Source organism: Erpetoichthys calabaricus, chromosome 13 (genome assembly GCF_900747795.2).
Source record: "Erpetoichthys calabaricus chromosome 13, fErpCal1.3, whole genome shotgun sequence".
Lineage (NCBI taxonomy): Eukaryota > Metazoa > Chordata > Cladistia > Polypteriformes > Polypteridae > Erpetoichthys > Erpetoichthys calabaricus.
This window is the reverse complement of record NC_041406.2, coordinates 132,629,212-132,656,049: the sequence shown is the minus strand read 5'-3', so window position 1 is coordinate 132,656,049 and position 26,838 is coordinate 132,629,212. Positions and strand designations below refer to the sequence as shown.

The window sequence follows — 26,838 nt, the reverse complement described above, 5'->3', positions numbered from 1 at the left end:
GCAAAATTGTGTATACAGTAATCCCTCCTCCATCGCGGGGGTTGCGTTCCAGAGCCACCCGCGAAATAAGAAAATCCGCGAAGTAGAAACCATATGTTTATATGGTTATTTTTATATTGTCATGCTTGGGTCACAGATTTGCGCAGAAACACAGGAGGTTGTAGAGAGACAGGAACGTTATTCAAACACTGCAAACAAACATTTGTCTCTTTTTCAAAAGTTTAAACTGTGCTCCATGACAAGACAGAGATGACAGTTCTGTCTCACAATTAAAAGAATGCAAACATATCTTCCTCTTCAAAGGAGTGAAGCAAACAAATCAATAGGGCTGTTTGGCTTTTAAGTATGCGAAGCACCGCGGCACAAAGCTGTTGAAGGCGGCAGCTCACACCCCCTCCATCAGGAGCAGGGAGAGAGAGAGAGAGACAGACAGACAGAGAAAAAAGCTCAAAGGGCACGTATTGATTTAAGTATGCGAAGCACCTTGCAGCATGTTGCTTCATGAAGCAGCTGCACACAGAAGGTAGCAACGTGAAGATAATCTTTCAGCATTTTTAGACGAGCGTCCGTATAGTCTAGGTGTGCGAACAGCCCCCCTGCTCACACCCCCTACGTCAGGATCAGAGAGAGTCAGCTCAAGAGAGAGAGGGAAAAGTAAGCTGGGTAGCTTCTCAGCCATCTGCCAATAGCATCCCTTGTATGAAATCAACTGGGCAAACCAACTGAGGAAGCATGTACCAGAAATTAAAAGACCCATTGTCCGCAGAAACCCGCGAAGCAGCGAAAAATCCGCGATATATATTTAAATATGCTTACATATAAAATCCGCGATGGAGTGAAGCCGCGAAAGGCGAAGCGCGATATAGCGAGGGATTACTGTATATTTATAAAAAAAAAAAAAAGAAGAATTTTAGCGATTGAGAAATGGAGATCCTGCTCAGTGAAGTGGAGGCAAGAAAAAATGTACGATTTGGTGGGTTAAACAGTTCTATAAGCAACAAAAGTAAATTTATGGAGTGACACAGCATGGCGGAGGCACTCAAAAGTTCAAGTTCAGAAAGCTGTACAGTGCCCGAAATTAAAAAGAAGTGGTCAAATATTAAAGTCGATGTGAAAAAGTGAGTCTCAGACCACCGTCTGAGTATCATACAGAAGCATATTAGGGCCACAGAGAAGAAAAAAAGTTCTATTTTGAGATTAAGGTTGAAATGTTGATGAAATTTCCACTTCAATCTCTTAGTTTATTTTGTAATTAAAGTAGAATGCTGCAAACTTCATCTTAAAATCGATGTTTAATTTACTAGAGTTTTTCAAACCCCATCGTAATTAAAGTAGCATGTTAAATGCTTCGTATTCTATGTGTTCGCCAACCCAGTCGTTTATCACTATGTGCTTCTTAAACTGGCTTTCTCTTATGCCAACAGGAGCGCATGGGAAGTGGTCGCTACACAAAATACATTACATTCATGAACTTACAGCTCTCTGAACATTTTAAAATACTAAGATTTATACTTGATATCATTTTCATGATGAAATGCATTAAAGCATGTATTAAACATTTGGGGGCATGGTGGCACAGCAGTAGCACTTCCTACTCGCATTTAGGGGGCCATGTTCCTGGTGTTCCCTGCCTGAAGTTTGTATCTTTTCCTGGTGGGTTTCCTTGGCATGCTTTGGTTTCTTTCCAAAGGCAAACTGGTTAGGGGTTTTGGTAGTGCTTAATTGACACCTCTAGTGTATGTGTGTGCTCATAATCACCTTGTGATGAACCAACCCCCGTCCAGGGATTGTTCCTGCCTCGTGCACGATGTTTACTGGGACAAGCACAACCCTGGATGTAATAAATAACTAGCAGCATCAATTTAGCATCACCAACTCCCCTAACCTGCATGCCTTTGGAAGGAAACCGAAGCACGCATAGGAAATCCACCAGGAAAACACACAAACTCCAGGCGTGGAGCACCTGGGATGTGACAGCCTTACTGCGAGGCAGCAGTGCTTCCACCATGCCACTGTGGCCCCACATGTTTAATTATTAACTGTAAATATTATATAAATTAAGTTAACAATTTCTGTGTAAAATGTAATACAGTAATCCCTCCTCCATCGCGGGGGTTGCGTTCCAGAGCCACCCGCGAAATAAGAAAATCTGCGAAGTAGAAACCATATGTTTATATGGTTATTTTTATATTGTCATGCTTGGGTCACAGATTTGCGCAGAAACACAGGAGGTTGTAGAGAGACAGGAACGTTATTCAAACACTGCAAACAAACATTTGTCTCTTTTTCAAAAGTTTAAACTGTGCTCCATGACAAGACAGAGATGACAGTTCCGTCTCACAATTAAAAGAATGCAAACATATCTTCCTTTTCAAAGGAGTGCGTGTCAGGAGCACAGAATGTCACATAGATAGAGAAAACAATCTCTGGCAAACAAATCAATAGGGCTGTTTGGCTTAAGTATGCGAAGCACCGCGGCACAAAGCTGTTGAAGGCGGCAGCTCACACCCCCTCCGTCAGGAGCAGACAAAGAGAGAGAGAGAGAGACAGAGTTTGTTTTTCAAGCAAAAATCAATACGTGCCCTTCGAGCTTTTAAGTATGCGAAGCACCGTGCAGCTGCACAAAAGATAGCAACGTGAAGATAATCTTTCAGCATTTTTAGACGAGCGTCCGTATCGTCTAGGTGTGCGAACAGCCCCCCTGCTCAATCCCCCTACGTCAGGATCACAGAAAGTCAGCGCAAGAGAAAGAGAAAAGTAAGCTGGGTAGCTTCTCAGTCATCTGCCAATAGCGTCCCTTGTATGAAATCAACTGGGCAAACCAACTGAGGAAGCATGTACCAGAAATTAAAAGACCCATTGTCCACAGAAACCCGCGAAGCAGCGAAAAATCCGTGATATATATTTAAATATGCTTACATATAAAATCCGCGATGGAGTGAAGCCGCGAAAGGCGAAGCGCGATATAGCGAGGGATTACTGTATACGTACTTTAATGCATTTCATGATAAAAATGATGCCAAGTATACATTCTAGTATTCTAACAGCATAAGCTCAAAAAGGACTGCTCTTGGAAACCTAAGTCAATTTAGAAGCCAGTCCTCCTCATGGGGGAAGAAATTAGTATGATCTGTAAATATGCATTCTCTAATTTTTCCGTTTGTGATGTCTTCTAACAATATTCCATGGTAGATGGAATAGTTTCACCATTCTGTGTACCATTATATTGTTACAGAATCATTACAATCAAGTGCCTTAAATTTGTAAACGATATGCAATTAATTTCAGTGCATTTGATAAAGCCTACATCATGGATGCGAATATAAAAAAGAAAGGGAAACCACACAGAAACAGTTGCACTGCTTTCACGATTGTTGCTGCCTGTTTATAAAACTGAGGAGAAACGTGTATGCAGTGTAGCTTTACGCCAAGTTTAGTTTTATATATCTCAATGTGAACATGGAAAAGAGCATGCGCAACGTTTTTGTGTGTACATTTATACATGTGACCCAAGGTCAGTGGGGAAAGGTTAAAAAAAAAAAAAAAAAAAACCTCTAGTGCAGAAAAAAACCCCAATGTGGTTCCATGAGCAAAAGCCCACAAAGGCCCCATTAAACATTCTATACTATGTATATCTAAAATACAAAAATGTACAGACAGCATCAAGGACAGGACCCATGCATTTTTCCTCCTTCCACCGAGCCTTAAGAAGTTTGGTGAAGATAGTAGTGGCACAGAGCCACCACTGGATATTGAGAAGAGAAAACAAAAGACTAAACCTACTTGATTACATTTGTTATACATTTCACAGAAAGTTAGATTAGATAAGTAAGTTTTAAGATGTGATTTAAACATCTGTAACTTGCCAACCTGGTGTATAAGTATAGTTTGATTATTCCATAATTTTGGAGTATAGAACCTAAAAAGCAGTCTCGCCACTTCTTTTATGTTTTATTCTTATTTAATTTTAGAAAATTACAACTTAGCCACTGCATAATGCTCTTTAGGTGAAATGCCATACAGTCTAGTGCCTTTGGGTTATCTGGGACTATGAATAAATACAGCTGTGTCTCATCTGCATAGCTGTGATAATTGAAATTGTGTTTTAAGGTAATGTAAAACGAGAAGAGTTAACGGGCCCAGGACTGATTCTTGTAGGATACCATATTCAGTGTTTTTGATATACAGTCATCAAGATTTACAATGAAGCTTCTACCAGTTAAATAAGACCCAGACCAATTTAAGGCTACATTATATAGGCCCGCCCATTTTCTAAATCTATTAAAGAGAGTCTCATTATCTAATGCATAGTTTTTTAAACTGTTAGTCACGACTCAAATTGGGTCACGGAAGGTCATGATGCATTTAATAGGAAAGGGTTCCATGCAGTTTGCAAAGTGTCATGGTCATTGTTCTGCTGTGACTGTCAGGAACAGTTCTCCAAAGGGTTAACCCTCCATGATCTAATGGTCATCATAGACTGGTTCTTGAAGACAATAAGAAGGGCAAGATTGAGTAGCAAGAAAAAAAGTGTAAGAAACATTGTTCTAATGTATCAAATTCTACACACATTTCCAGGAAATTGAGAATTAATAAGGGAAGTCTGGGCATCTCTGCTCAAGCTGCTGCCCCCGCGACCCGACCTTGGATAAGCGGAAGAGAATGGATGGATGGATGAGAATTAATATATTATTTGCATATGTGTTTAGCTGTAAATCATTGACTATCTTTTGTGCTATAATTAGATCTGAAACTTGATTGGAATTTATCTAGTGTAGAATGTTTATTTCAGTCGCCCTCTAACTGCAAAAAGACCATTTATTCCAATATTTTACTTAAGAAAGGAAGATTAGCAGTGTTTCTAAGTGTTTCAAGGTTATATTTTGTCAGTAGAGGCTTAATTGCTGCAAGTTTAAATTCATCCTTGATAATACCAGAGTTTATTGAACATTAAACCTTTCGTAAAATTATTTAAAGACACCTGACTGAATATTATCAAGAACAGAGGCTAATGGTTTAAGATTAGTTATTACTTTATGAAGTTCATTTAGTTTTATGTTAGTAAAATTAGTAAACTTCTTAGATATTGTTGTTTGTACAGTCCTAGACATTATGTTACCTAGTTTGCAGCAAACTATACATTTTCCTACTGAGGTATGCAGAGACTAAATGGTTGGTGCTGGATATACTAGCTGATTAATTGCTGAAGAGAGTCCTCTTTCATTCCCTGAACTATCTTTTATGATTTTACTAAATTAAGAGCGTTTCTCGGATAAAATAATCAACCGTAAGTTTAGTCTTCCTCCTTCTGTCCAGCATTGTGGCATTCTATTTTCTATTTACATACAGCATAATTTTTCCAGGGCACTTTAACTTTATTGCACTACAGGATGAGTTTAACAGGTACTATAATATCTGACGCTGCCTTCTGTTTAGAAATGAAATCGTTGACCATACTGTTTACATTGCCATTGTTTTAAAAGTGAACAGTGGTTCTGACTGACTCCTTAAAATTTCAGACAACCTGATGATAGATAGATAGATAGATAGATAGATAGATAGATAGATAGATAGATAGATAGATAGATAGATAGATAGATAGATAGATAGATAGATAGATAGATAGATAGATAGATAGATAGATAGATGGCATCTTTATCAAAATAACGTCTTTTGTAAGTGCATTCTTCATTTAACTTAGGAATGGAGAGATGTGTTAAAGTACAATAATGATTGAGGATAGCATCATCAATTTGTTGTATATTAATTCTCTTTGATATTGCTATAAGTAAGATAGTGTGAGATTTTTGAGTTTACTGACTGACATACTGATTAAGAATAAAAGAAATTAGAAGTTCTAAAAATTGCCAACTACTAAAAGCTCATTTTATTCAGTCTTTATCATAGATAGCAGATCTGAGAATTCAACAAAAAAACAAGGCAGTATATTTTGGTGGACAGTTAATTGCTACTAAAAGAGTTAGGTTTAACGATTACAGCTAGGTATTTAAAAGCAGTAAAATTACACAAATTAATTTCCTTTCAGCTTAAGCAGTTTGAGAAAATGTTAGGTAAACCCTACGTTCTTTTTTTCGTTCTTGGACAGAGTGTAGAAAGTTAAAGTTTGTTGGGACCATTTCAGCAGTTGCACTAACAACTTCAAGAAGAGTTCACTTTGGTAAAGAAAAGATTCTTTGGCCTTGATTTAAATAAACAGTCTAGTAGAAGTTAACATATGCTATTATTTAATTAAGCCTTATGTTTTTTGTTTTCCAGCAATGGGCCACTTTTTGCAGATCTTGGTATGTGATTGATGCTACAATGCAGCCCCCAGGAAAAATTGCTTCCATTTGTTCAGTGCATCTACAAGGAAAACATAAGCCTATATATCATGCACTAAGTAAGTAAACACCTGCTTGTTACTGCCTTGTTGTTATTATATATCCTACATGAAACCAGGTAAAGATATTTGATAATGTCAATCTGAAGTTCTTGAAATTTTTAATATCATTTAATTTTGTCTATTGTGTAAAGTGTGCTGCTTTTTCAGTAAAATGCAGAATTTCATAAGTTGTTTTTTTTTTAGCAAATCAGGAAGATGGGCATATTTTATTCTAAGGCTACACAGTGCACTTATGAGATCTCACTGAAGCACTATGAGCACTAACGGACTCTGTTAAAAAATAAAAACAACAAAACAATACCACTAGAGAAATCCAGAGAAGAGCAGTTATACAGTGCATCCGGAAACTATTCACAGCGCATCACTTTTTCCACATTTTGTTATGTTACAGCCTTATTCCAAAATGGATGAAATTCATTTTTTTCCTCAGAATTCTACACACAACACCCCATAATGACGACGTGAAAAAAGTTTACTTGAGGTTTTTACAAATTTATTAAAAATAAAAAAACTGAGAAATCACATGTACATAAGTATTCACAGCCTTTGCTCAATACTTTGTCGATGCACCTTTGGCAGCAATTACAGCCTCAAGTCTTTTTGAATATGATGCCACAAGCTTGGCACACCTATCCTTGGCCAGTTTCGCCCATTCCTCTTTGCAGCACCTCTCAAGCTCCATCAGGTTGGATGGGAAGCGTCGGTGCACAGCCATTTTAAGATCTCTCCAGAGATGTTCAATCGGATTCAAGTCTGGGCTCTGGCTGGGCCACTCAAGGACATTCACAGAGTTGTCCTGAAGCCACTCCTTTGATATCTTGGCTGTGTACTTAGGGTCATTGTCCTGCTAAAAGATGAACTGTCGCCCCAGTCTGAGGTCAAGAGTGCTCTGGAGCAGGATTTCATCCAGGATGTCTCTGTACATTGCTGCAGTCATCTTTCCCTTTATCCTGACTAGTCTCCCAGTCCCTGCCGCTGAAAAACATCCCCACAGCATGATGCTGCCACCACCATGCTTCACTGTAGGGATGGTATTGGCCTGGTAATGAGCAGTGCCTGGTTTCCTCCAAATGATGCCTGGCATTCACACCAAAGAGTTCAATCTTTGTCTCATCAGACCAGAGAAGTTTCTTTCTCATGGTCTGAGAGTCCTTCAGGTGCCTTTTGGCAAACTCCAGGCGGGCTGCCATGTGCCTTTTACTAAGGAGTGGCTTCCCTCTGGCCACTCTACCATACAGACCTGATTGGTGGATTGCTGCAGAGATGGTTGTCCTTCTGGAAGGTTCTCCTCTCTCCACAGAGGCCCTCTGGAGCTCTGACAGAGTGACCATTGGGTTCTTGGTCACCTCCCTGACTAAGGCCCTTCTCCCCCGATTGCTCAGTTTAGATGGCAGGCCAGCTCTAGGAAGAGTCCTGGTGGTTTCGAACTTCTTCCACTTACGGATGATGGAGGCCACTGTGCTCATTGGGACCTTCAAAGCAGCAGAAATTTTTCTGTAACCTTCCCCAGATTTGTGCCTCGAGACAATCCTGTCTCGGAGGTCTACAGATAATTCCTTTGACTCTCAAGACTGATCAGGGGAAACAGGATGCACCTGAGCTCAATTTTGAGCTTCATGGCAAAGGCTGTGAATACTTATGTACATGTGCTTTCTCAGTTTTTTTATTTTTAATAAATTTGCAAAAATCTCAAGTAAACTTTTTTCACGTTGTCATTATGGGGTGTTGTGTGTAGAATTCTGAGGAAAAAAATGAATTTAATCCATTTTGGAATAAGGCTGTAACATAACAAAATGTGGAAAAAGTGATGTGCTGTGAATACTTTCCGGATGCACTGTATATATTATAGGACATAGTGAAGAAAGTTTAAAAGAATTTAATCTCTTAATTTTAACCCAACAGACATTAAGAGGTGATATGAGATCACTGTTTTTAATGTGTGAAATTGTGTTAAGAGAATCATTAGTGTGTTTATGTAGCCTCTTATGCATGCTATAATTCAAAGTTGTTTAGGGATGTTTATTTTTCCTAATACATCATATGTTTTCATGTTGTCTTTTCTCTTTCATTAGTAAAATATATGATTTGCAGTAGCACTGCACAATACTGGAAAAAACTGACATTGCATTTTTTTTCTGAGATATATATTGTAATATTAAAAGTCCACGTATTTTCACCAGATGATGTGAATAGCTCCATTTTCAAAGAATAAATCATTCTAGAATGTTTGAGGTGATCTAGGAAGGTGAGTGTATGTGCTGTATAGAAAATAAATAGAATTTAAAAAATGAAAAATGACACTTAAAACCTTTTGCATGTGTGACCTTCCTGTCTTTATTTTTAATGCTATATAATCTGTATGTTTAGTGGAGTCAGAAAATACAGCAAATGGTTCATGAAGCTTCATTTGCCCAACACTACCAATCTGTCAGTGAAACAGGATGTTGTGAAGAAGGGATAAAGAAGGTTATAGGAAGCAATGTCTCTGTACTCCTGGTTAAAAACAGAGCATTAAACTAAGGAGTAAGAAAGCTTTATTATATGCCATTTTAACATTTTATTTCAAAATTAAACTTTTTTTGGCAAACAGCAAAATAGTAAACATATTTTAAACACAGTTATAAAAATACAATAGCTGCTATACACCAGTCCCAAGTGGTTTTCAAAAATACAACTTAAAATAAATATAATTTATAAACCAAATTGGTAATTCCATTTCAAATCATCACACTTTTGGACCTCAGCGTCACAGATTTTAACTAGACTTGGCATGCTGATTTGGTCATATGAGTAAACCATGGAACTGAAATTAAATGTGTCTTGGATAAATATTAAGGGAGATCTAAACTAACAAAATTTGAACTTAATGGTGCTGGGGGTGATTATGATATTGACTAGCTATATCTCCCTAAAAGTAAATTGCACAGAAATGGTTCTGTTATCGTTTTAAAGTACTTTTCCAACTCAATATTTTTTGTTAATGCTTTGCTATCCCCAAAATGAACAAAATGAAAGATTACCATGTTATGAGTGATAATAATATTTAAAAAATTGAATAGCAAAAAGCCTATATTTTAAAATTGGTCAGTTTTTTACTAAAGCTAGCTTATAATGTCATGAATATCTCCAGAAAATGTTGTCTTTAGTTTTTTTGGTCATTGTTGAGATATTATTATTTATCTGAAGTGTGCATTAAAACTACAATTCCTTACATTGCTGTTGAATAACAGTTAGTGATCAGTGAATGGTACAGAGTTATTAGGGTTCATGAAAACTAAGAATAAAGCCAGAACTAGCAGTGAAAATATAATTTTAATTGAAATAAAAATGTAAATTATAGTTAAAAATTAAAAAGACAATAATGGCAAAGTAACTAAAACAAAATAGAATTAATGGTAAAATCAGAATACAGTAATCCCTCCTCAATCGCGGGGGTTGCGTTCCAGAACCCTCCGCGAAAGGTGAAAATCCGTGAAGTAAAAACCATATCGTCATATGCTTATTTTTATATATTTTAAGCCCTTATAAACTTTGTATTCTCTTACATATTAGGTAAGATTTGTTGAAATTATGTACGTATGTAAACACACTGTTTATATACGGTAAAACCTAAATATTATTTTAAAGATATCGAGCGTCTCCAATATCACATATGTTACAGCCATTATGACAGACAGGCCACCAGCAATAAATACGTACAATGCAAGAAAAATTGTATACAGTAAAATGTGTGTACAGTGACACTAAACTATGTACATGTACTAAATACTGAACGTAGAAAATTAATTATGGTTACTCACCAACAATGACACGACGACTTGTCCGATAACGATGAGTTTAATTTTACTGCACAACAAAGGATAGCGTTACAGCTCTTCTAAAGGAGCCTCTTCAGGCGACTGTGTAGCACCGCCGTTGTTCTCCTTCCAGCACTCTTCAATCCAAATCCTTAAAGCAGATTCCATCTGGACTACCGCCTTATTACATCCACTTACAACTCGTTTTGCACCCTGGTTAAAGGACATTGCAGCCATAGATCTTATATGCTTTTCCTCCTTTTTAAATAAAAAGAATTGTGGACTCATTGATGCCGTAATGGCATCCTACAGCGGTGTAGCTGTTCCCTGCCTTCAACATATCCAAAATTTTTACCTTTTCGGCAATCGTTAGCATCTTCCGTTTGCGCTTGGGCACAGCCCCTGAAGCAGTAGCAGGAGCAGATTGTTTTGGAGCCATAACGAAGGGCTTGACTATGCACAAAGATAAACAAAAAAGAGCACAAAAGTTAACTCTTTACACAGCGAAACACGTTGATGCTGAATGAGCGAGACAAGCCTTCCTGGTTAACGCAGCAGAATCGAATTCGGCGCTCCATCGCTGAGCCAGTCAGCACACAGGAACTTAACTGCGTGCTCTGATTGGGTAGCTTCTCAGCCATCCCCCAATAGCGTCCTTTGTATGAAATGAACTGGGCAAACCAACTGAGGAAGCATGTACCAGAAGTAAAAAGACCCATTGTCTGCAGAAACCCGAGAAGCAGCGAAAAAATCCGTGTTATATATTTAGATATGCTTATATATAAAATCCGCGATAGAGTGAAGCCGCGAAAGTCGAAGCGCGATACAGCAAGGGATTAATGTAGTTTTAGTTTTTCTCTTCAGTTCACACTTTTGACATCTTGAGAGACACTGGTGTACTAAAAAGGGCCTTGAATTAAGTAAGTCATATGTGAGATCATGCACTGTTTCATTGTATGATTTCAGAAAGTAGATCAAGCCTTTCCTCATAAACCTGAAAAACTAACACAAAAACTAAAACAAAACTGGACTGGCTCTTAGACTGCTAGAGTGAGGAAAGACATTCAACTCTGGTGAAATCATGAATAAGTTGTATATAAGCTGTACTGTTTAAATGGTAAGGTAGAAATGTAAGAACATAAACAATGGCTACCCTGTCAATTTATACTCCTTCAGAGCTGATGCAGCAGTTGTGTCTATGCTTGAAATTGTGTATGACCCAAGGACCTCTTGGCTTTTTTTGCTTTGGACATGTCAGCAAATGTGGGCTGAACTTCAGTGCTGCAGCTTGAGGTTCCTGGCATTCAATCATCACTGATGTCATTCTGGCCTTAACTTTGATCTTGCTGTCTGCACTGATAAAGTCCATTTTGACTCGGGGTTTCCAAACAAAATCTTTATATATCTCATTAAGGTAGCACAACATTTCACTTTTCAACTTTTTGGTGAGGTCTGCGTCTTTCTCTTGCATTAGTAACATTGAAGAACTGGCTTCACATAGGTGATACTAACATAATCTTCTCCAGAAAGTGCATCTGTGAAGTCCAGCAGTGGACCTAGTGACTTGTTCATAGCCTTCAAGACATCTATATCTTGCTAGGTTGGAATTAGATGTTGCACCTTCTTGTCTGCAGACAGGACCTGAGATAAAGCTTTCTGCTGCTCTAATATCCTGCCAATCATCATCTGTCTGGAACCCCATCTTGTTTGGCATTCAAATATGAAGGAATGTAATGGTAGATAGAGTTCTTTCTGGGCTTTTTCCATAGAACTATCAGCCTTCCAGCTGTGAGGGAAGTGACCCACCAGCTTCTTGCAGACCCCTGTTACCCAGTTAGTGTGTTCATCTTTTTTCAATTAATTTTCTAAAGGGGGTGGGGGACCAAAGCACACATTATAGTATAAACATTTATATTTAAATTTAAACAAAATGAGGTGAGCCCTGGTTCAAACTCGCAACCTTTTGCTTACGTAGCAGCAGCTCTTACCTCTACACCAGCCAAGCAGACTGTCGACTTTTACTCATTGACAGCAACATGTAAATTGAATAATTTCTTTTTCTTTGGTTATATTCTTGAATAAAAGCACACTTGTTTTGTTATACCTTTTTTGATATTTGATATTTGGACTTCAGTCTTCACACATTATACACTTCACATCAGCATTTTGTCAATTATTAGTAGATCATGAAAAAAGTTTCTGTAGACTCGGAACACACATACAATGTATGTATTCCAAATAATGATATATTATTTATCATATACAATTCAAGGCACCTCACACCCAGCTAAGCAGACTTGAGCTGGGAGAACTTTGCAACTGACTTCAGCTGAGTAGGTGGGGGATGGGATAGCAGGCTGTTTGCTGCTTGTGCTGATTGACACATTTGCAAAGCAAAGACGCTGATGAAGAGGTGCAAAGTAATTTAGGGTGGCCCGGCGTTACGACTTTTTTCGTAGGCTTCTAGTGTTAAAGCGCACATTACAAAATTGTCCAAATCATGTTTCTTCCATCTTGAAAATGCTGAGAAATAAATGTGTTTTCTAAATAAGCGAGATACTGCGAAATCAATTCATGCGTTTATTTCTAGTAGGATTGACTACTGCAATGTTCACTGGATGTTCAAACTGTTCTTTATACAGCTTCCAATTAATCCTAAATTCTGCTGCAAAAATTATTACAAGAACAAGAAAATACAAACATGTAACTCCAGTTTTTAAATCCTTACACTGGCTCCCGGTTAAGTTTAGGGCAGATTTCAAAATCCTCCTTTTAACATAAAAAGTCATAAATGGCCAAGGTCCATCTTACTTATCTGAACTTATCATGACTTACAAACCAGAAATAAGATCTCAAGATGCCAGTCTGCTTACAGTATGATTCCAAGGATTAATAAAATAATGCCCTGTGGTGGGCTGGCGCCCTGCCCAGGGTTTGTTCCTGACTTGCGCCCTGTGTTAGCTGGGATTGGCTTCAGCAGACCCCCGTGACCCTGTAGTTAGGATATAGCAGGTTGGATAATGGATGGATGGAATAAAATAATGCCTGCTACTATAAGAGATGCCCCTTCGGTCTCAGCTTTCAAATCCTGTCTGAAGACTCACTATTTCAGTTTAGCATATCTTGATTAAAGCTGCTGATTAACTGTACATACTGCATCTCTGTTATTTTTCATTAGCACTTAAAAATAAGTAATATTATAGTTATAATTTGTTACTAACCCTCACCTATTCTGTTTCTCTTCTTGGTAATCAATGTTTTTTTTTATTTGGCAGTTTTTCTTTGTCTTTTTAGAGTTTCAAGGCTGGGGGGCTGTCAAAAGGTAGGGCCTGTTAAAGGCCATTGTGGGACTCCTTGTAGCGGTATGAATCTAATACAACAGTTTTATTATGTTTAATTTTAGGGTAAGTTGTTTAGTAAAACAGTGTAGTAAATCTAGCAAACTTACCAAATGTGACATACAGTCTGTGGCCAAAGCACTGCAGCCTGGTCCTCTTGTTAAGGGATACAACTTTCACCATTTTGTCTTTCTTGTAGACCCCAAGCAGTCATTGCTTCACTCAAACCTGTTGTGATGTTGTAACGGGTATGTTTCTGCGGGAAAAATGCTGTTTGCAAGCTGCAACTTTTCAGTTGGAAGTCCACATTAATAAAATGAGACTTACGTAGGGTTTTATTGTCTAACTGGATGTTGTGGGTGCAAAATATTCCATTTTTGATAGCTCTGATTGAACTTGTGCCTTGCATTTCTCATACAGCTAACTCTGGGATGGCAACATAAGAAAAAATAGTTGTGTGATGGTATTACATGCAGCTTGTCAAGCAACTGGCACATCTTATTAAACCTTATCTTTCGTGAGGTGAAATGTTATTGTATCAATGATTTCTCTCTGCCGTTTGGAACCCCACTCATACGGTGTAACACTGGCAAACATGTCTGAAATCTTCTTCTTTTTATTTTTTTTTTTTTTACTTAGGGCGGCACTCAGATCTGCCTTTGCACTCGTCATACAGAGTTTTGTGGTGCTAATTTAAATGATTAAACAAATTAGTCATGTTGCCTCATGTTGTAGCAGCAGTTGCGAGGCACTGTCAACAATGTACCTGTTTTTGGTCTATATCAACCTTTCTGTAGCCAAGATATTTCCATATGACTGATGTTGCATTTCTTTTTGCGACCAAATCTTCATTTCCGGTGTTTTTCTCCTCTTCATCGCTCATTTTCAGGTCTGTTGTGATTGACCACTAGCGGAGTCTACTTTGTTTAGTTGAGAACAATTGTGAGTGTTGGTTCTCTGTTAATGCAAAGACTGCATGACACTCATTACATAGCTCCATGTATCCAAAAAAACTTAATTATAGTAAATTATGATATATCACACAAACCTGTCTTGTAGATAAGTTGAGAAATTGTATCAAGCAGCAAAACATTTGTAGCATGTCTTGTCTTTTTTTTTATTCATTTATTTTACTTAATTTGCTGTACTTAACAACACACGTCCTAAGTATCTGTTTTTTATTTTTCAATTCTGTTCATATATCTAATCTACTGAGCATTTTGTATTTATGTGTCACTTGTTTGTATTATTCTTGTGAACTGACTTTTCACAAAATAATATATAAATAACATTGCATGTCCAGCGATGCGACTACTGCACAAGTACACATCACAATGACAATGCTGAAAAAATATATTGTGCAGCCCTAATTTGCAAGAATATATGCAGAGGCAAACAGTGCATCACAGCTGAATGAATCTGCTTTTATCAAATTTTACACCTATGTCATACCATATACAGTGGAAGACTCATTTCCACTGGATAGATGAGGTCACAGCATTCCAGTGATGTTTAGTTGCCTATGATTGGTCAGATCTGCATGTAAAAGACATCAAATATATTACATATATACAGATCCTGTTTATGAACTTATGTACTGTTGACAACAAAGCTTGAATCACATTCTAATCACAGTTTTGACTGTACTGAAAAGTGCATTTTCTGAAGTATTCAAGGCTATGCTTGATTTGTAAGTATTTCTCATAGTATAACTTTGAAGAGTTGAAGCGTGCAGTTTTACAGCTCAAGCATCATGGGATCCATTACCATAAATTGTCATTGTCTGCTGCACATTCTTACTTTGTTAGTTTTCTGCGTTGAGCTGTTTCAGTTTTAAATTAGATTACCAGTGAGTACTATTATTCTGTACTTGTGCCTCATGACGTTATATGCGAGCATCCCCAGTTCGATCAAATGTCACTGCATTGTACAGCTTGTGTCATGAGCACATGGAGAAAAAAAAAGGCATTTCAGCTAGTGATTTGTTCACAATATATCCCCTCCCAACCCCACTGAAAGGATAGACCATGCCATACAAGATTTTTTTTTATTTTTATTTACTTGGTTTCTAATCGCTCTCACTGAACTCCCCCTTTAGACAGAAACAACCATTATTACAAACGGTAAATAAAATCGAAGAGCGGCCTTGGGGCAGGTGTTGAAACAAGCTCTTGGTGAAGTGTGCAGGATTACAGCTGTAATTAAAAAATCTCACATAGCTCTGTTGATCCTTTCAGCGAGGACTGGGTCGGGGTGGGGGGGAGGGTATAAAGGAAAATACCAAGAACAAGTCTAATGTGCCTGTAACCTTAGCAATGGACACCTGCAACCCAAAAGTGACTGACAAACACTGGCTTAGGATTATGTGTTTATTTATATACAGGTATGTATTTAGTTTATTCCAGACATGAAATGCACGGAAAAAAAAACCCAAAATAAACACAAAAAACAACAAAAAATAAATTATTACTTCTTGCTTCAGAGTGATATATAGTGCGTTTTTGTGTGTAATATTTTTTCCTTAAAAATGAAGAAAAAAAAAAGGATACAATGTGCGAAACAGTTAAACTTTGCAGTACTATTGGATATGATATCGAAACTCCTACAATGATAGCTGACAGATTGGGGCACAAAATAAAATTGATTCCAGGGTTGTGCATCATAAAATATCTTTGTTATGTGTTGTGAAATCCAGTTTTTTGTAAGAAATCCATAAAGTTCAAAATTGTTGTTGATTTATTTAGTTGATATTGGTGTAAAGGTTTTAAATCATGTAAATACATCTTTTAAAAATTCAGAGTGTTATACTTGCTACTCCAACCATTTGCAGTTCCTTTATTACATAAGAAGAATAATAGCCATTTTTTTGGGTATTAATTTAGGCACAGTAGTGCCAAAAAAACCCTGGGCCATAAGGGTTTAAAATAAGATCTACTAGAACACAAACACACAGATGAATTCTGGTTAAGGGTATTACACAATGTTACAAACTTTTTAATTACCGTATATAGAAAGCTTCAGATGCATGTAATTAGTTACCAAGTAATACAGTAGAATACTTCATGAATCTTAGTAACTATTACCTAATGGCATTTTACTAAGTTAGGTGAAAAGGGATTGGAGAGATGTGTTGGACTAAATCACATTTTCCTATTAAAATTATTTTTGTATTCTTTTTTCTTTAAAGAGACCTTACAGTTTACCTTGATTGTTGAACCTTAAACTTAATCCAGGGCTATGGAGTTGGAGTAGAAGCAATTATTGGGCTACAGGTATCTGAGTTGGAAAAATTATACCGATTCCGACTAAAAGTAAATTGCAGTATAATCTGTTAAAATTTTCAAATTCACTTATACTAGTTAGGGCTATCAAATTAGCCAAAAATATGGTGTGAATATTTAAGTTAAAAATAAAGTAAATATTTGAATATACTCAAACACAGTTTTTAATGATTCTGAGTATTACATGAATGTTTGTACATTATTATCATCATTATTATGGTAACCGCATTGGCAAAACCCAAATGAAAATTTAAATTTCAGAGCCATCAAAATCCTGCATGCACTCTACTGTATAAAAAGTAATAACATTTATTGCCATCTTGTCTTTATTCTAGAAGTGGCAGCTGGGTAAGCAGATACTTGTTAGATCAGCAAGTCATGAAAAGGTTCTTAAATCCTTATAAGCTAAATGCACTAGCACTGTGCTTCTCTGCGTTATTTATTTATTTGTTTATTTATTACTCATGGTGTACCCCTGAAGAATGAAGCACTATGACACTGCTGTGTGAATAATGAAGCCTTTAAAATTACAAAAAGTACATTTGCAAACGCAGCCTTTCCCCAAAACGGGATTCTTCACACATATAAAGTGACATAACAATAAGGAAAGCAGAACCAGCCACACATAGCACTGACTAACGCTTATATGAAGCCCATACAGAATCACCCGTGATTGCTCAAACACACTAAATGCAGTCAATATTTTATCTTTTCTCCACTGGGCAGCTTTATGACCCTTGAAGCCAGAAAGTTGAGATCACTGTCCTATCTTTTGTATAAATTGAAGCACTTCGAGTCTATTTGTACCTCACAAAAGAAGTAACTGAATGTACTAAATGTAATCTCATAATGATTTTTAAATGTTTAATCCTTATAATTTCTATTTAGCTGACATTTTCAAAGCAAACTTAATTCTATAAAATAAGTCTAAATGTTTACTAAATAACTATTAAATTAACAAGTAACACAGAAGCATTTGAAGGAAAAATCACAAGATGTGTAGGATGTACTTCATTAAAAATAAGAAATAAAATGAAATTCTGATGCCGAAAACTTGAGTGTGTGGACTCGGACTTGATAAGTTTATAGCGCAGAATGCCAAATGAGTTCTGTAAGCAGGGGTCAGTGGTCTCCTTCACTTTTACAGATGCAGTAAACTGTAATAATGCTGACTTGAACATTTTTAATTATGTTCCATCGTTTTAGGCGAAACACTGCCTCAACTAGGTTGTGAAGCAGTGTGGCTGTAAGTTTTACTAATGAAAATGACAAGCTAACAATTCAAAATAACGAAAAGGTTGATGGGCAAAACCAGATCTGCAAAATATTACAGCTTTGAAAAGGATGTCTGGAGTAACACCATGCCAAAAGTAGTGCAACGTAAAACAAACCTCCATTATTTTACAATTGAATGCCTTTATCTTCAAATAAGACCTTTTTCAAATTCATTTGAATTATATTCCAGTATTGATGTTCAATCTGACAGTCCTAATACTAATTCTGTTAAGCCATTTTTTCTTATAGCCTTTTGATGAAAATATGGCCTCTTTTTTTAATTTTGTAAATTTTGTCTTATGATTAATGTCACTCAATGTTTGCAACTTCTTTAACAAATAATATAAAAAAGTTACAACAGCATCACTACAGCATTTAACTTCTAACTTTAACAGGTTTGGTGCTTAAAAAAAGCCTGATGATTCACATTGGCAGTGATGAAATGCCTTGTACCTTGTATGCTGTGTGGCTTCAATCAATATAGTAAATATATTACCCTAATTACAAATAAACCAATCATAGTCAACCAACACAGAACCTGTGATTGGCCAGAAACCTTATTTATTTTTAAATGTATGCGTGTATCATGTACTGCTGCATGCTAAGTTAGGTTTCTCAAATCTAAACGTTTCAAAGGTAATAATAGAGTACTGTATCTTTATAGTTTATCATTAGGGATTCTAAGAAGTGAAGAGGACATGATATTAAATAATTTAAACAATTTTCTTATATTATCAGAAAATAGAAAGTATACCCTGTTTATGTTCTCTAGTGCTATGTTCTTGTTACCTTACATTTCTAGATTAAATAGGTTTAGATGCTTTATAAGCATACTTGTTGTTTAAGCCACTGTACCTTACAGTAGTTAGCACTGCTGTCTTATAGCCTAAACATCCTGTGTTCAAATTCCAACCAGGTCAGTGTCTGTGTGGTGCGAGTACATTGTTCCCAAGCCTGCAAAAGTTTTCTCCAGGTATTCCAATTTTCTCCCATCTTCCAAAGAAATGCAGGTTAGATTGTTTACTGATTCACAACACTAACCTGATACGTGTGGATGGAATCGTCTTAGTTTTCCTGAGATATTTCCAGACTTGCCATCAGTTTACATGGAATAGGTTCAGCCCTCCTGCAACTGTATGTTAAAAAGACCATGTTCATACAATGAGTAGGTGCATACATGTTTAAGCAAGTATTTCTAGTTTAGTTTTTTTTTTTTGAGTTAATTGCTGAACTTGTATTTAAAAAATATATAAAACTATTGGCCCATCACCTTTGCATATATGCTGTCATTTAAAGCATTAAACTTGCATTATGTCAACATTTTATTTTTCTCTTCCAGAACTAAACATTAAGAATATTTTAAGAAAACCATTCATATTGGTGATGTAAAGAATTTTAGTTCTAAGCATTGGACAATTTGAATTAGTTGAAATTAAACCGCTTCAGTATTTTTTTGTTTCATGAAAACAAGCTTGATTTTATGTTCAACTAAAAGATCTTTGAGCTGCCCAGGACATGCTGTAATTTAATTTAATGTCTCACTAAATAAAAGATTTATATGATTCATGTTTAAGTTCGGTGTTTGGGCTGGGATCTTGTATGTGAAGCCTGCATTTACGTTTCCTCTGGACACATGATTTACCTCTAGTAATCCAAATATAAACACATTAGTCAGTTTTGCAAATCTAATATGTCATGTGTTAAGTGTGAATCTGTTTGTAAATATGATACAAGTAAGTGGATTTTTGTCTAGTGCTGTTTTTTACTTTCCCTTGGTGTACTGTATAACAAGCTAAGCAAGTTTGTAAATAATAAACACTATAACAACAATATTTATTTATATAGAACACTTTCATACAAATGATGTAGCTCAAAGTGCTTTACAGGATGAAGAAAGAGGAAAAAAGACAAAATAATAAAAATAAAATCAGGCAATACTAATTAACATGGAATACAAGTAAGGTCTGATGGCCAGGGAGGACAGAAAAAACGAGAAAAAAAAAAGCTTCAGATGGCTGAAGGAAAAAAAAAACCAAAATCTGTAGGGGTTCCAGGCCAAGAGACCGCCCAGTCCCCTCTAGGCATTCTACCTAACCTAAATGATCTCAATCAGTCCTCATGGTTTTCAGGCTTCACATGGTAGAATTTGATGATGGTGGTCATGTGGACCTCTGGCCTTCAATCTATCAATGTAGGAACAGCACAGTGCTTTGATTGGGTGGTGGCGGCGCAGATCACCACTACAGAAAACCGGAAAAAGAACAGCAAAGAGAGTAGGGGTTAGTATGGATTTCGGAGCCACAATAAATGATAATGATAATTAAATGTATACAGTAATCCCTCCTCCATCGCGGGGGTTGCGTTCCAGAGCCACCCGCGAAATAGGAAAATCCGCGAAGTAGAAACCATATGTTTATATGGTTATTTTTAGAATGTCATGCTTGGGTCACAGATTTGCGCAGAAACACAGGAGGTTGTAGAGAGACAGGAACGTTATTCAAACACTGCAAACAAACATTTGTCTCTTTTTCAAAAGTTTAAACTGTGCTCCATGACAAGACAGAGATGACCGTTCTGTCTCACAATTAAAAGAATGCAAACATATCTTCCTTTTCAAAGGAGTGCAAAGCAAGCAGTCAAAAAAAAAATCAATAGGGCTTTTTGGCTTTTAAGTATGCGAAGCACCGCCGGTACAAAGTTGTTGAAGGCGGCAGCTCACACCCCCTCTGTCAGGAGCAGGAAGAGACAGAGAGAGAGCCACAGAAAAACAAAGTCAAAAATCAATACGTGCCCTTTGAGCTTTTAAGTATGCGAAGCACTGTGCAGCACGTCCTTCAGGAAGCAGCTGCACACAGCCCCCCTGCTCACACCCCCCTACGTCAGCGCAAGAGAGAGAGAGAGAGAGAGAGAGAAAGTAAGTTGGGTAGTTTCTCAGCCATCTGCCAATAGCGTCCCTTGTATGAAATCAACTTGGCAAACCAACTGAGGAAGCATGTGCCAGAAATTAAAAGACCCATTGTCCGCAGAAACCCGCGAAGCAGCGAAAAATCCGCGATATATATTTAAATATGCTTACATATAAAATCCGCGATGGAGTGAAGCCGCGAAAGGCGAAGCGCGATATAGCGAGGGATCACTGTATACAGAATATCAGAATTAAACTAAAATGAAGATATGAGAAAGCCATGTTAAAATAATAAGTTTTTAGCAGTTTTTTTAAAGTGCTCCACCGTATTAGTCTGACGAATTTCTATTGGTAAGCTGCTTCAGATTTTAGGTGCATAACAGCAGAAGGCTGCCTTACCACTTCTTTTAAGTTTAGCTCTTTGAATTATAAGCAGAAACTCATTTGAAGATCTAAGGTTAGATTTGGAGTGTAAGGTGAAAGGCATTCTGAAATATAGGATGGAGTGAGATTATTTAAGGCTTTGTAAACCATAAGCAGTATTTTATAGTCAATTCTAAATGGCACTGGTAACCAATCTGGTGACATCAGAACTGGAGATATGTGCTCGGATTTTCTTTTCCTAGTTAAGATTCCAGCAGCTGCATTCTGCACTAGTTGCAATCGATTGATGTCTCTCTTGGGTAGTCCTAAGAGGAATGTGTTACAGTAATCTAGCCAACTGAAAACAAAAGTGATTTTGCTTTTCTATATCTAACTTTTGCTATATTTCGTAAGTGAAAAAATTCTGTCCTAGTACTTTGATTAATATGTGATTTAAAATTTAGATCAGAGTCAATAATTACCCTTAAATTCTTTACCGTTGTCTTGACTTTTAATCCTAATAGATCAAGTTTATTTCTAATTCCCTCATTATATCAATTTTTGCCAATCACTAAAATTTCTGTTTTCTCCTTATTTAGTTTGAGAAAATTACTACTCATTCATTCAGAAACACAAGTAAGACATTGTGTTAGTGAACTAAGAGAGTCAGGGTCATCAGGTGCTATTGATAAATACAGTTGTGTGTCATTAGCATAGCTGTGGTAGCTCACATTATGCCCTAAAATAATCTGACCTAATGGAAGTTTGTAGATTGGAAAGAGCAGTGGACCCAGGATAGATCCTTGTGGAACACCATATAGAATGTCCTGTGTCTTTGAAGTATAATTACCACAACTAACAAAGAATTTTCTACCTGCCAGGTAAGACACAAACTAATTTAAGACCCTGCCAGAGAGGCCCTCCCATTGACTAAGGTGATTTCTATGAATATTGTAAACAATGGTGTCAAACGCGGCACTCAGGTGGATGAGAACAGATACGTAGCCTCTGTCTGCATTTACCCTCAAGTCATTTACTAATTTAACGAGTGCAGTTTCTGTTCAGTGATTTGTTCTAAAACCTGACTGAAACTTATCAAGAATAGCATGTTTATTGAAGTGGTCATTTAGCTGCATAATGACTGCCTTTTGTAGGATTTTGCTTAAGAAAGGTAGGTTAGAAATAGGTCTAAAATTTTCAAAAGCAGAGGAGTCAGGATTATTTTTCTTGAGCTGGTGTTTAACTACAGCAGTCTTAAGACAGTAAATTCATCATTAGATACGGGGGTCTTCCCAGACCTAATGTCAAGAATATTATCAATTAGCAGGCCAGATACGTCTTTGAAAAAACTTGTTTTTTTATTGGGTCAAGGATGCAGTGGGAGGGTCCCAGTTGAGAAATTATCTATACTAATAAAAGGCAAAGCCCTCACTGACTCACTGACTGACTGACTGACTAACTGACTGACTGACTCATCACTAATTCTCCAACTTCCCGTGTAGGTAGAAGTCTGAAATTTGGCAGGCTCATTCCTTACAGCTTACTTACAAAAGTTAGGCAGGTTTTATTTCGAAATTCTACGCGTAATGGTCATAACTGGAACCTGTTTGACTGACTCACTCATCACTAAGTCTCCAACTTCCCGTGTAGGTAGAAGTCTGAAATTTGGCAGGCTCATTCCTTACAGCTTACTTACAAAAGTTAGGCAGGTTTTATTTCGAAATTCTACGTGTAATGGTCATAACTGGAACCTGTTTGACTGACTCACTCATCACTAATTCTCCAACTTCCCGTGTAGGTAGAAGGCTGAAATTTGGCAGGCTCATTCCTTACAGCTTACTTACAAAAGTTAGGCAGGTTTCATTTCGAAATTCTACGTGTAATGGTCATAACTGGAACCTGTTTTTTGTCCATATACTCTAATGGAGGAGGCGGGAACGAAGGTAAATGACGTTAATTATTGACTGTCTTTTAATACTGTGTACTTGTTGAGTGTCTTTTAATACTGTGTAAGCATACATATTAACACATGTGCAATTAAACGTGTGCATTTACGGGGTGATTTCTCAGGCTTAAAAGCTCGCCTTTTATTAAAAAGGTAAATGCAAACTCTTTTCATTCTGAAGGGCACAAACCACGTTAGATTTCAGCCGTTAAACGCGCAAAAATGTCAGTACACCAGATAAATAAGCGCAACATATTATCAGTTGTATTGTATGCTTACAATACATATACAAATGTGTTAATCGTTAACTAATATTATGGGATGGTATTTTTCGACTTGCGCCTTGATTTAAACGATTGCATGTCTTGGTGGGTTTGCGTAGCTTATTGTCAATATCTTTACACCTCTTTTTAAGACTTAATTTAAAAAGGTTTTCTTTTCTTCTTAATTAAAATTTAAAAGCAATACTTCACCGCTGCGAAGCCCCTCTAGCGCTGACGTCCGACGTTCGATTAGCGTAAGCGAGTGCAATGACTGTGTACGCCTGATGAGCCAAGAATAAGGGGGAAACAGGTGTCGCGTACTCTTTGCATTATTTGACAGTAAACTATTTTCATCCATTCTATGATCTGCTTCTCACAACTGAAGGCACCGTGGCTGATGTTACCTGACTTGCTGGCCAACCATAAGCGTTACCTGGTAGGTAACCATCCACTCACTTCACTCCAATACGGGAATCGAATCTCGGACGTCAGCGCTAGAGGCGAAGCCCCTAAAATTGCGCCACGGCCTGTGGTTCGTTTATTTATTATAAGTTCATAGACCTACAAAAGGTTGCCATTGATTTGAGGCAAGATTGCTTTTCTCATGTACAACTATACGTTGCATTCTTAACAGTAAGCTTGCACGGCTTGGTCATATTACAACCTGAGTGCTGAACTGACAACGTCGTATACAAACAGAACTATAACAATCGTAATAAATAAACAAACAAAAAAAAAAGCGAAGAACCCTTGGATTTAATAAAAAGGCTCTTTCCTTGGCGAAGCAAGGAAAAAGGAAGACCTTATATGGCGTTCGTTTATAAAACAGCGGAAAACCTGTGTTAAGGCAGCTTCACAAAAAAACAGATCCTTAACAAATTGCTATTGGGATATTTTCCATCAATTTAAAAAGCATTTCTTCTTCATAAAAATTTAAAAGCAGTACTTTGCGGGGATTTATATATATATATATATATATCTATATATATATATATACTAGCAAAATACCCGCGCTTCGCAGCGGCGAAGTACTGGTTTAAAATTTTAAATAATAAACTGAGGCAAATTATACCAATAATTATTTGTTAAGGATCTCTTTGTATACCATGTTGTCAGTTCACCCCTCCGGTTGTAATATGACCAAGTTGTGCGCTGAGCTTACTCTTGACCATGCAACGTATAGTTGGCCATGTGAAAAGCAAATCAAGAACAGCAAGACCGCGCCAGCTGCGGAGCTCAGCTCGGAGCGAAATGAAGTGAATGAAATCAGGTGAATGGGAGGGGAAATGATCATGTGACTCCAACACCCGCCTTAACTCTCCATCCCTCCACAAACACAGTCTCTCGGATCCCAACTCTCCTTTATATATATAGATAAATAGCAAAATACCCGCGCTTCGCAGCGGAGAAGTAGTGTGTTAAAGAGGTTATGAAAAAGAAAAGGAAACATTTTAAAAATAACGTAAGATGATTGTCAATGTAATTGTGTTGTCATTGTTATGAGTGTTGCTGTCTTTTATATATATAACTAGCAAAATACCTGCGCTTCGCAGCGGAGAAGTAGTGTGTTAAAGAGGTTATGAAAAAGTAAAGGAAACATTTTAAAAATAACGTAACATGATTGTCAATGTAATTGTGTTGTCATTGTTATGAGTGTTGCTGTCTTTTATATATATATAACTAGCAAAATACCTGCGCTTCGCAGCGGAGAAGTAGTGTGTTAAAGAGGTTATGAAAAAGTAAAGGAAACATTTTAAAAATAACGTAACATGATTGTCAATGTAATTGTGTTGTCATTGTTATGAGTGTTGCTGTCATATATATATATATATATATACACATACATATACACATATATATATATATATATATATATATATATATATATATATATATATATACACACATATATATATAGATATATGTGTGTGTATATATATATATACTAGCAAAATACCCGCGCTTCGCAGCGGAGAAGTAGTGTGTTAAAGAGGTTATGAAAAAGTAAAGGAAACATTTTAAAAATAACGTAACATGATTGTCAATGTAATTGTGTTGTCATTGTTATGAGTGTTGCTGTCATATATATATACATATACACATATACACACACATATACACACATATACAGATATATTATATATACATATACACATATATTTTTTATATATATATTTTATATATATATATATATATATATATATATATATATATATATATATATATATATATATATACACATACATACATACATACATACATATACACACATAGATGCACTTACAATAACATAGAAATCAATATAAACAACATTAACATCATTATCATATGAGAATATGAAGTAATATATAAGAAGCACATTTCATATAAATATAAATAATTAAACAGTAAAATCTTCTTGTATAATTTGCTACCGTGGCTTTTCGTTGGTCTGTCCAGGATTTTAAATCACCTGTAGCTCGCAAACTGTTTCACCTATTGACTTGAAATCTGGTACACATATAATACGTCACGTCTGCTATCCGCTTTATGGGTGGTGATTGTATTACTCTTTTTATGTTTATTTTATTTTAGAATCAACTCCTATCTGCGCACACCAGGGCGGCCGTGGGCAGATGCGTATGGTGTATTCACTCCATGTTATCGTGCATTGCGCTGTCACTGGTATTTTGATAAAAGAATTTGAACAATATATAAGAAGCGTATAAATTATTAAACAGTAAAACATTAACATTTAAGAAGTAAAGTTACATTGAGTACTACTGCAGTGCCTTCGGGTATACCTCATTTTTTCTTTGCCCATTACATGCTTACATGTATACATTTTTTGGTGTACCTACCCGAGAACACGCGACATATAACCGACCGTGGGAGAAGCATGGATTTTAAAGAAGCGTTGAGTTCATCTGCTGGTCTCCCTCGTGGAATAACTGGTAATGTTTCACTAAAATCTACAGCGAGTAAAACGACATTACCTCCTTTTTTTTTTGTACGATCTCTGAGATGTTGCTTTTTTCGGTTCAAGGCTTCATAAGCTCTTTTATGTTCCATGGTGTACTTAATAAGTACTAATTATCCCAAACCATCATCTTTGAATGTTGCAAGACTTTCGCCTTGTATGTAGATCGGGGTAATTACATTCATTGCATTCCTAGTCTGAATCACAATCTGATTGTATGGGTGGTTACCTAGCACTGTAGGGTTGCCACCCGTCCTTTAAAATACGGAATCGTGCCGCGTTTGACAATGAAATTGCGCGTCCCGTTTT

The 26,838-nt window shown here is 36.7% G+C and overlaps 1 protein-coding gene across 1 annotated transcript in view; it reads left to right on the top strand.

Annotated features, from left to right (window-relative positions):
* mrpl13 (mitochondrial ribosomal protein L13) overlaps positions 1 to 26,838 on the top strand; it is a 63,163-nt gene that overhangs the window by 9,952 nt on the left and 26,373 nt on the right. Inside the window, exon 2 of the mRNA XM_028817755.2 lies at positions 6,277 to 6,400. Within this exon, the coding sequence (XP_028673588.1) occupies positions 6,277 to 6,400 (124 nt within the window). The remainder of the gene's footprint in view (positions 1 to 6,276; positions 6,401 to 26,838) is intronic.